This window comes from Trematomus bernacchii, unplaced genomic scaffold (assembly GCF_902827165.1).
Source record: "Trematomus bernacchii unplaced genomic scaffold, fTreBer1.1, whole genome shotgun sequence".
In the NCBI taxonomy this organism is placed as follows: domain Eukaryota; kingdom Metazoa; phylum Chordata; class Actinopteri; order Perciformes; family Nototheniidae; genus Trematomus; species Trematomus bernacchii.
Window position 1 is genome coordinate 25,670 of NW_022987854.1, and position 12,225 is coordinate 37,894.

Consider the following 12,225-nt stretch of genomic DNA (forward strand, 5'->3'; position numbering starts at 1 on the left):
CTTCAGTGTGAGATTCTTGGAGCTTTCCCTAAACCTCTCCTCCAGTGGACGGACAGTTCTGGAAACATCCTTCCTGCTGCAGAGCCTCAGGTCTCAGAGAGAGGAGGCAGCTACGACGTGATCCTCCAAACTACTGTCACCAAAACAGACAGCTACAGCTGTGTGGCTTCACAGGAGGAGATCTACCATCAGACTAAACCTGCACACATCTACGCATCTCTCAGTGGTGAGATATCATTTAAATTGCTTATGTGATGTTTGTTTTTAGTAAACTGTTTAATGTGTCTTCATACTAAACCCAAAGAAAAATGAATTCACTTTTAGGAGCATGTACATTAACTCTGGTAATGCACTGATAGAGTATTTGCTGTACGTGATGTGAAGTCACTCTGATGGTTAGCTTCATGCTTGTTGCTCCAGTGTTTCAGATCGATTGGTCACTGAGAAGTGGAGCTTAGCTTTTACTCCTAAAAACCTCTTCTTTCTGAGGATGCTCTTTTCCTGAACATCACTAATATCTCAAATGTACAGATGTGTTTCTGATTATGATGATATTTAATACTACAAATGACAGACTGCATGCCACTGAGTCCCTTATTTACAGATTAATAAAAACTCTATAGGCATCATAAACTAAACGTCATGTTGTACAGGTATACCTCATAAAGTGAACACTGAATGCATCACTGACTAAATTCTGATTACACATGCTTTTTACTACCCTATATTTTTATAAAACATTTGACTTTAGTGTATTAAGAGTCAGTGTCTAATCACAAGGTCTGGAATGAAGCATTAGGATAGGAAAAGCTACTGTGGTTTCCCCTAAGGCTTTATATTTAAATACATGTCTGGAAGTCTAACAAAGGGAGACTGGAAACAAGTGGACTCAGAGGAAGTTTAATACAGAAAACCCAAAGTCCTCAATATTCACATCAGATGTAATACTCCTAGTACGTTACATAATATCCAGGTGTGTGTTCCAGTATGAGCTGAGAGTCTGTCTCTGCTCACAGAGGGGATTCATGCAGACTGAGAAATACATGATCACCTCAACCTGGAATATCAGACAGACGTATATGACTTATCAACTCAACTATCAGACATGAAGGCAGGTGAACACAATGTCTTACCTGTCTCACACAACACATTTCATCTCATGATAAATAGTGTTAGCATAATAAATGTAGTGTAAAAAGTTAAAGAACGTCTTCTCTGTAAATGTGCTTCTGTCATGAGTCAGAATAATGTTTGCAGATTTACTAATGCTCTAATCTTTAACAGAGTATATGTACATAAGTCAAGGCAAGGCAAGTCATGTGTTAATGTGTCTCATTGTGTACTAGGTAGTATGTATGATTCCTATCTCCTGAGGACCTGCAGGATGGAGTCAGAACAAAAGTCCTTACAGGGACAATCACGTTTATCGTATCATAAATCTGCGTTCATGATTCACGGTGAACAGAGGCCTGTACTACGAAGCTGGTTCAACCTAACCTGGATATGTTTGAGTTAGCCGGTTGGCCCAATCCAAAACATACGCGCTCTGGCTAAACTGTACTACGACGCTGGTTATCAAGTGGATCACTCAAGCCAGCCGTGTCCTATCTAGTTAGGTGCGCGTTCACATGAAAGGGGTGGTATTTGGAGCATTCGACCAATCACAAACATGGACAAGCGTACTGACAGCGCAGCGTCATACTTCCTGAATGAAAAGTGAACTTTAATATTAGTCAAATATGAAGAAGTTAAACTTTAAACATCCATGACTTAAACACTTTATCCAGGATAAAAGCCACATAGCTGCACCTGCAAGGTGAATACAGCTGGTAAAAGAAAAAGTGTTTGAATGCGTACATTAACAGGTTTATGAAATCACTGCCCCGTCCAAGACACGATCTGACTTTAATTACATTTGACTCCAGTGTTTCGTCAACTTAATGTGTTGCTTAAAATAATACTTCTGCATACAGTATGTGACACTGAGTGTTGCATGGCCAGATACGGCTCAGCTGACTCAGATAAGGAAATATATGATACATTATGATGTGATATGATATGAATGATAATGGGACACATCTACGTCTGCACTCACAGTGCCGCGGACTGTACTTAATGTTACTCTGATCCGGTTACTTATGTCGTGGCAGATATTTAAGTAAGCTTTCTTAACGCTAATATTATAATAGTCAGATTGCTCTGAAGATGGGAGGGGATATTCTATTAATTTTCACGTTCACGAAAATCCGGCTTCGTAGTACAGGCCTCTGCTCTGTGCTGACTTTGTGTTTCTGTTGTTGAGCGCTGCGATCAAACTTTAAATTATTTCAACTTTGACCTCGCTTACTGCTGACCTTTCAAGGCACATCCAATCAGAACAGCTGTACTAAGCGGCACACACTAGCAGAGGAGGAAACTTAAACTAAACTTTAACTGTTTTCACCACAAAGCTCTGCGGCCAACCTGGCAATTAGCAAAGAGCAAATCATGTGAATGCAGATTAATAGTTACCAAAGTTTAGGTAGACTTGTTTGAAATATCAGACAATGTCAGATAATGATAGGATGGGAAATTGAGACTTATATTGTGAGGGTTTCCTGTGTTTTGATTTAAAGGTAGGGTAGGTAAGAATGGAGAAACCAGCTCGAGTGCGCTAGAAGTACACAACCGAAAAAAATCTGCCACTTCCTTACAGAGCCCCTCCTCCAACACACACGAACGCGCACATGACCAATGAGGGCACGAGATAAGTCTGTGCACAGATGGAAGGCTGACAGGCAGGTAGGCCATCCAGTTATTTTAGCCGGGCCTGCTAAAATGATTGGTCGTGCTTTTTACAGTATTACCGCTTCCACAGATGACATTTTTTTAATGTATTTATTGTCAAAGCATTTCATGTATTCATTGCTATCGGGATGTTAAGAGCATTCCATGGAATATAACAAGTGTTTCTGAAGTGAATTACCTACCCTACCTTTATTCTTATACATGTTGATGATCTAATAACCATTTTCAAGAAAAGAGACGAGCAAACGACATCTAAATGTTTAATTTATTAAGCTGTATATCATCTGTTGTTTTCTATGATGTTCCCAGGTGCAGCTTCAGAGCCGTCTGTCACATCAATAAAGCAAACAAAGGACTGGTCTCTGCTTCAGTGTTTAGTTCGAGGAGCTTTTCCAAAACCTAAAGTGGAGTGGCAGGACAGTTCTGGAAACATCCTTCCTGCTGAAAAGCCTCAGGTCTCAGAGAGAGGAGGCAGCTTTTACATCACTCTCAACGCTAATGTGACCAAAACAGACCACTATCAGTGTGTGGTCACTCAGGAGGAGATCTACCATGAGAATAGAGCTGAGATATCTGTCTATATCAGCGGTGAGTAACATGTTCAAATATTTAAATGTGTCTTCAGACTGATCACAGAGTGAATTTCCTCTCAGCACCAGACGTTGTGATGAAGACCTCTGCAGGAGTTACAATGGTTTCAATCTGTCCTTGTTGGACACGCTTTAATTTATGTGAAAGTGTGAAACTTCTTTTGGTTAATTCTCGTTTTCTCCTGTTTATACGCCAGAGTAGAAGAAGTAAGAAGCCTGTACGTTTATTTTTCTTATTTGTTAGGCAAGATTTATGTGTTCAAAGATTTGTTTGTTATGTGGGTCGCCTCTTTGTAAAAACGTTGGTAATTAAAATGACCAAACGGCATTCTTTGTCTCGGTGTCCATGTTCTTGGGAGTGGGAAAAGTGGGGAGAGTGCAAATGTTGTGCTGCGCCTAGGTTCCCCTAGATCTGGGCGTAACACATGTCTGGCTCCTTCTCGTCGCCTGTGCTTGCCAGGGCAACACATGACTGGTGAGAGGGGGGGGGGGGGCTGTGGGTCAGTAGATGGCTGACCCCCCCCCTGGGATAGAGTGCACTTATGTTTTCCCATGCTCCTTAGGGACCTGGGGAACATGATTCGCAGTAAGCTCCATACAGAGTCTTCCGCACTATTTTTCCATGCACACTCTACACGAGGTAAGCGTGTGTGAGTGTGCTCTATCCAAGCTGCGGCCCTGACTTCTCCACGGTCACAACCGGATGGGAGAAGGTGGGGGTGCGGTGGCTGTTAACCAAAGGCCGGTCAGGGGCAGTGTGATGGGTCGATGTGGTTGGACGACAGGGCGTTTATTCATCGGGGCTCCACCCACTGTACCCATAGAGTCCAGTAGAGGGCGGAGCCTGTGTGATATATAACCAGAGATGGGGTCGTTACTAAAAAAAAGTAATATATTACATATTACATATTACTTTAAAAAAAAGTAATATATTACACTACTTCGTTACTCTCTACATAAAGTAACTCGTTACTTTACTCGTTACTTTACTCGTTACTTTACTCGCAGGGCCGGCCAGCCCCTCCCTACAGGCAGATCACGCAGACTGCTAAAGTTTCAAATGTTCTCTTTAGTTCAGTTTCCATTGTCGCATAAGACTGATCCAGATAGCTCTGACTATGGCTGTCCTCTGTCTCCTGCTATCTGTATTTTGCGCAGTATATCTCTGAACGATGCGATGGTGATTCCACTGTGCAAATGGGCAACATTACCTCTACTATGAAGGATGCTTCAAGCCTGTCCATCTCTGCTTTGGTTACCGGTCCTCCAAATTCTAATTTGTGCTGCTTCGGTCGGCGGCGGCGCACTCACAACATCCTCACTCTGGGTTCGGGGGTCCTTAGCTATTAGCTTCACATTAGCATGTGTTCTTTGCAGGTGTTTGTTGAGGTTTGATGTGGTGTTTACAGCAGTGGATAACAGCTTCTGGCCTGGACACAGTTTGCACCTCACCGTCACATTCCTGTCTATTCTTCGGACGAACTCAAAATAATGGGCATACCTCCACCCCTCGAAAGTTATCGCTGACTCTGCCATGTTTATGCAGCACTGCACGTGGAGATGTGGACGCGCAAGTCGCACAGATTACGTACATATAAACCTGCGGCGGAAACCCCTCTTGTCTGTCAGTGTGATTATGACTGATTTTATAAAAGTAACGAAGTAACGCGTGTCGGGGCAATGTTAGTAAATGTAGTGTGATTACTGAATTATAAAAGTAACGCGTTACACTACTCCGTTACCGACAAAAGTAATATTATTACAGTAACGCGTTACTTTGTAACGCATTACACCCAACTCTGTATATAACGGGGGGTTACGTATTGTAACCCTAGTTATATAAGCACATTTATACCAATAAATAATGTCAGTATTTATTTTTCAGTGTTCCCTCTGATATTTCACAAGCTATAAAACTATAATTGTGTTAGACTTGATTCTTTGTGAATGTGTGTGTAGAGCCCTGAGTCTTTCCCTCAGTGAGTCCACGTGTCCTCAGAGCAGAATCTGTACATGTTCTTTATAGAGTTTTCTGAATGAGTGAAAGTGTATTTGTGTTTGGAGGCTCTGCTGCATAAACCCAGAGTGAGTTCCCCTCTGTAGAAACATCAGGATGTGAATCTGCTCTTCACTGAGCTGCAGTCAGGGAGGAGGACGTTCTGTAGTTCAGGAGGAGCCCTTACGCAAAGAAAATATATTTCCCCATATATTAACTGTCAATATATTGCATTATTTTGTTTTCTGATTTACTGGTTAATTGAAAAGATTGAATAAAGGAAATCTTGCTGTTGGCTACACCAACTGATACTGATTAATAATCAACATGAAAAACATATTTATTCATATCTACAAAATATATTGAAGATATATAGAATAATATATTGTGTTAATATATTACAATATATTGATATATAGAATAATATATTGTGTTAATATATTGCAATATATGGCATAATACATCAGTAATTGCCGCTTTCCATATATTGAGTAATATATGTAAATATATATAATATATTGGTTGTGTATATATGTGAACATACATTTACTATATGTTAACATTTATATGGGGACATGTACTATATATATTCATAAATATATGGTGACATGTATGTACTATATATTCAGATTTATATGGGGACATGTATGTAGAATATATTCACAATTATATGGGGACATGTACTATATATATTCACAAATATATGGGGACATGTATGTACTATATATTCAGATTTATATGGGGACATGTATGTAGAATATATTCACAATTATATGGGGACATGTACTATATATATTCACAAATATATGGGGACATGTATGTACTATATATTCAGATTTATATGGGGACATGTATGTAGAATATATTCACAATTATATGGGGACATGTACTATATATATTCACAAATATATGGGGACATGTATGTACTATATATTCAGATTTATATGGGGACATGTATGTAGAATATATTCACAATTATATGGGGACATGTACTATATATATTCACAATTATATGGGGACGAGTATGCGCTATATATTCACAATTATATGGGGACATGTATGCACTATATATTCAGATTTATAAAAGACCATGTACGTACCATATATTCTGAACATGAGTGCAATATATGTTCACAATGAGGAGAAATGCATGTTCTGATAAAAAAAATCTTTAATTTAATTTCAAACCTTTATTTATGCAGGTGAATCCCATTGAGATCATTGATCTCTTTTTCAAGGGTGACCTGCTGCAAGTAGGTTCCACATGAATACATATAAACATAACAGAAAAACAAAAAAGGACATCATACAGCATATTTACAGTGACTACAGTTTACATAGCTAGTAACATTTACAGGTTCCAACAGTTTCCGATTGGATAATATCTATCCTTGCTTTAAAAACATTTAGTGGAACCAAATTGCTCAGACTGTTCCAAGTTAGCGGAGCTGCGCATCTAAATGCTATCTCCCCTAAGACAGTCCTAGCAGTTGGCACATTTAATAAAATCACAGCATTCGATCTCAGGCAGTAGCCACTTACAATTCGCCGTGAGATCAGGGAGCAGATGTAGGAAGGAAGTTTCCCTAACATGGCTTGTATATAAAAATGTACCAGTGACTGAGCCTCCGTACAGTTATGGCGCGTTTCCACTACAGCGCGGAGAACGGTTTAAGAGGGCTGTGACGTCAGCGGCCCGTCTTTGGTTGCGTTTCCACTTGGCCTAGTACCGGCCGGCGGGTCCTAATTCACAGTTTTTCTGGCCTCATAAAATCGTGGGTCTAGGGCCAGAGACAACGAGGCTGAGTCGGGCTGAGTATGCTAAACTAGAGAGAGCATCGCTGGCAAGGGGGCTACAACTACAACAAGATGGACATATTTGACCGGGATTTAATTGTAATACACGTTTCAAAATGATGCCGAAGTAACAACATACTGATACCGGTTAGTAAAAACCATGAATTAATGCTTTGTCAAGTCTGCAGACAGACGGCAGGCGAAAAACCTTTTAAAATGCGTGTTTTCTAAATGGAGATTGGCTAAGCTAACGCAGTATATGCTCCGACCGTCCACACTCACAACAACGGCCTATACAGACATAAATAAAGCAGCGACTGTATTCACCATGACACAGGCAGTCTGTGGTTTGTACTTGTTTAACTTTTGTCTAGTTTCTGAACATATATGAGGAGCTGTGAGCTTGAGTGCTAACAGCTAACGGCTGTGTTGTTTTTCTGGGGTTCTCATTGAAGATGACGTCACGGCTCCGCCTACACTGCGTTACTATAGATACTACCCCAGTTCCTAAACTGTAATGGAAATGCGCCATAAAGTGAGCTGGTCCTAACGAGGCCGGGCGCGGCCAAAGGAGGCCGAGCGGGGCCGAGCGAGGCCGTGTAGTGGAAACGCGCCATTAGTGAAGGCAAACCTGCCCTTGCATACAGGGTACAGTGATGGGTTAATACTTTACAGTTTGTCACAAATCTCAGTGCACTGTGATAGGCGGCATCTAACTTGACCAGGCAATTGGCAGGTGCATTCATATAGATCAGATCACCATAGTCCAGTACAGGTAAAAAGGTCACAGTGACTAGCCTTTTCCTGGCCTCAAGTGAGAAACAGGACTTGTTCCTGTAAAAGAAACCTAGCCTAACCCTCAGTTTTTTAAGCAGGTTATTGACATGAAGTTTAAAAGTGAGACAATCATCAAGCCAGATACCAAGGTATTTGTAACAGGTAACCACTTCAAGTTTTATTCCTTGCGTAATTACAATATCTAAAACAGGCTCTGGTGTCTTTTTAGCTTTTGAAAAGAGCATTACCTTGGTTTTATCAACATTTAAAAGAAGCTTAAGCGCTGAGAGCTGAGTCTGAATAATGAGAAGCTTAATTAGTTTTTTTCTATCAATGTGTAACAGTTATCAAAATACTCATTAAAAGAAGGACAAGGAAAGAATAAAAGAAAAGGCCTATAAACAACACATTATGTAATGACTCAAGAACATTTTCATGTAATTATGTAATAAAACCCACATTTTGTAATAATCTGCTGCATTCTGTAACAGCCTGAACGCAATATAAAATTAATTTCCCTGCATTTTGTAATAAATTATTACATTTTGCAATGGTTATTACAAAATGCGTGAGTTGCCCTTTTAAAAAACTGTAATATTCATTATGTAACCATAACCAAACTGTAAATATATCCGAAAATTGATGTTGATATACATGTTGGCTAATGAATATGGTAACACTTGATCTAGTTTTGGCCAATGAAAGATATTCTACTGAAATATTTTTAAATTATGAGTAAGGATGATTCATGGTTGAATAAATAAATAAACAGTTGTAATGTTATTGTTTGCAACTCATTTTGTAATAACCACAGCAATATGTAATAATATATTTCAAAATGTGGCGACATGTATTACATATTTGCATTGAACTTGTTTACTACATAATGGGCACATTATTACAAAAGGAGGTGTTATTACATAATGAAGGGAAAATGTATTACATTTTGTATAGGTATAGTTAATAAATGATGCATTGTTATTTCATACAGGGCCAAAAAGAGCAGTCTGTTATCCTATTTAACAATCTTGTTTTTTGTTTCACCTGGTGACAACTTTAAACATGAGCTGATCACTCATTAAAACAAGGTCCGGAACAGGGCCAAACAGTCTTGTACCCTATTTGATCGTCAATCTTGTTTTTTTCGTGCCTTAACTCACAAATTCTTGTGTTAATGGATGTTCTTATATCTGATGTCTTGGTCCCTGGATGGTGGTTTACTACAGCATCTGTGGAACAGAACAATTACAAATAATTAGAAGTTCACAAAAGACAGCAGGAATTATAACAATATCCATAATATCTATATTAAAGCATGGGCTGGCTTGGTGAATAATGTGGGAATACAAATAGTGGAAGAATAGGCTTTGTACATTTTCGTCTGAGTGTGGCGCTACTGGTTGGTATATTTTATGGAATTTGGACCAAGCATCTGCATCTGTAACAGTTCTGTTTAAAACTTTTTTAAATGTAATTGCATTCATCTTTAAAGGTGGGGTAGGTAAGTTTGAGAAACCGGCTTGAGATACACTTTTTGTTATATTCCATGGAATGCTCTTAACATCCCGATAGCAATGAATATCTTAAGTGCTTTGACAAAAAATCCATACAAAAATATCATCTGTGGAAGCCGTGGTACTGTAAAAAGCACGACCAATCATTTTAGCCGGCCCGGCTGAAATGACTGGATGGCCTACCTGCCTGTCAGCCTTCCATCTGTTCACAAACTTATCTCGTGCCCTCATTGGTCATGTGCGCGTATGTGTGTGTTGGAGGAGGGGCTCTGTAAGGAAGTGGCAGATTTTTTCCGGCTGTGTATTTTCAAATTCTAGCGCACCCAAGCTGGTTTCTCCAAAATTACCTACCCCACCTTTAAAAGACTACTTTTATTGAATGAGAGTTTTACCTAGCAAAATGAGCCTGGGGTGGTGGGAAGGGAGAACTGGGCCTCGGCATCGGCAGGAGTTGTAGTCGCCTATGAGTATTAGAATTTAGATGAACAAAGGCATAGAAAAACCCTGAAATATGTACTGACACAAAGCTACAACCCTCGATTTTGTAAGTAGTAGTAGTAAATACATACGTATATACAATATACAACAATACGCATAGTGCAATTAGCAGTACCAGTAATAAAATAACTAAATAAATAGTAGTAGAACCTTTATTTAGCCAGGAAAATCAATTAAGAACAAATTCTTATTACAATGATGACCTGACAGGAGGCAAAAGGCGTCCTGAGGGGATGGGGTTTGGGAGGAAAAAATAAAAAGACAGACTCCGGGCACTACAGAACCCAGGAGACAACACAATGACACAGAGCAGAGATGACAGGCATAGCAGTTAAACATATAAAATCTCTAAAACAATATTGCTGTGGTTCAATCTGTCATTAAAATAATATAGAACATTCATCCATTCAATCATTCATCCATTCCTTCATGGCAAGGATAACCAAGCTGAATAGTGAATAAAGTGATATGTGAAAAGTAAAGCAACATTTTGTAAATGATGTCTACATGTCAAATATAGTTAGATAAGATAAGAATAGCATGTAAACAGATGTATGTGTTCTATACATAAGTAAGTAAATGCACGTCACAGAGTTAAGGAGTTTCACAGTCTTCTGGCCTGGCCCTGAGTCTGTTGGTTTTTGTCCAGAGTATAAAGGCCCTGACACACCAGGCCGATATCGGCCGTCTTCGGTTGTCTGGCGACAAAGCGTGCCCTGTCGGCCAAAGTCAATTTGGTGTGTCCCGAACCCTCGGCCGTGACACACCTTATTTGGCCTTTCACGGTCGACACATGGCCGATTCAACATGTTGAATCGGCCATGTGTCGGACACAAGCTATCGGACCAAGAAACCACTCTGATCAGCTGTTCAGCTAGCAAATGAGAAGCGAACGGAAGTGAGGGACGTAAACAAACGATTTAAAAAAGGCACAGGACAGCAGCTAAACCCCAGCAGGTGATACTTAAAGACATCAAACATAGCCCTTAAATGTCCTCTCTTACCTCCCACACATAGCAGGGACATCTCTGATATCGGCGGGAGCGTCCCCGGCTGTCCTCTGCTGAGAGCTCCGTGATTTGTTTGGTCAAGTCCGGTTTTTCATCTCATCGGTTTATTTGTCAGTATAAAGTTGCAGGATTAGTCTCAAGTACCTCAACATTGTCCTTAAGTACAGTGTCTAAGTAAATGAGATACTGTCTACTGCTGTTCATTTACCTATTGTGAGTCGCCTCGGATAAAAGCATCACATGGAAATGTAAATTTAGCAAGAAGTGGCCATTATTACATTACATACATTACTACATTGCTGACTCAATAAACTACACACCCGCCAGAACACTGCGATCATCAGATGCAGGTCTATTAACTGTGATTTTATAGTATGTCTGCACTTTATGTGCTCATTTCATCATTCATGTATTTTTATATTCTAAAACATGTTTTCGATGGACGAGAGTGAAAATGGAACGCACACGCTATTTGTTTGTTTATATCAGTCTGTTCTTCTTCTCTGTCTTCCGGTTGTTGCCTATTTTGAATGACGAATACACACTACCGCCGCCTGCTGGTAAGGAGAGTTATTGTCACTCACGCATGCGCAGTTGGTACGTGCTCGGCTGAAGTCTTTGTGGTGTGTTCCAGTGCGACACATGGCCAATACGCAGGAGAACTCGTCGATGCAACAGTCGATGTCGGTGTCGGCGAGTTCTCTGGTGACTGCCTGGTGTGTCAGGGCCTTAAAGGAGTAGCTCAGCTTTAGTTGTTCAGACTGTGAGCCTCAATCTAATGTGAACTATATCCACTCACTTTCTGAGTTGTATTTACTTTTTGTCTTCAGATTCAGGGTCCCCCATTGGATGGATTGTTCTCTCTGCAGTTCTCGGCATTATTGTAGTTGTTGGTGGTGTCGTTGTTTACAAGGGTTACATCAAACTAAATCATCTTAACAGTAAGTTTGATATCAACATATCCAACAGATTCTTTGTATTTCTATATGTTGAATCTTGACAGTAGTTTTATTGTCTCCATCATGAAGTCTTCTGCTGGTATTTTCACCCTGAGTAGCATGCAGTCAGGTGGGATCTTCCTGAATATCATTGTGTTTTCCTTTCTGCAGATGAGATGGAGAATCTTAAAAAGAATGAAGAGAGAAACACGCCTGCTGCTGATTCTTCAGCAGGTCCAATGATTTCAGATCATACCGTACCATGAAGGTAACCAGCCTCACCTGTGCTGAAGTGTGTGTGTTTACACTGTACTGTGT

General features: G+C 40.0%; 1 protein-coding gene across 1 annotated transcript; it reads left to right on the forward strand.

The window, feature by feature from the left end:
• LOC117469091 (selection and upkeep of intraepithelial T-cells protein 3-like) lies at positions 1 to 12,219 on the forward strand (the record flags this gene model as incomplete). The annotated part of the gene is made up of 4 exons (XM_034113469.1): positions 1 to 226; positions 3,097 to 3,375; positions 11,800 to 11,910; positions 12,079 to 12,219. Coding segments are annotated over 4 exons (711 nt in total), but the record flags the coding sequence as incomplete, so codon positions are not given.
• Between the last annotated feature and the right edge of the window lie 6 nt (positions 12,220 to 12,225).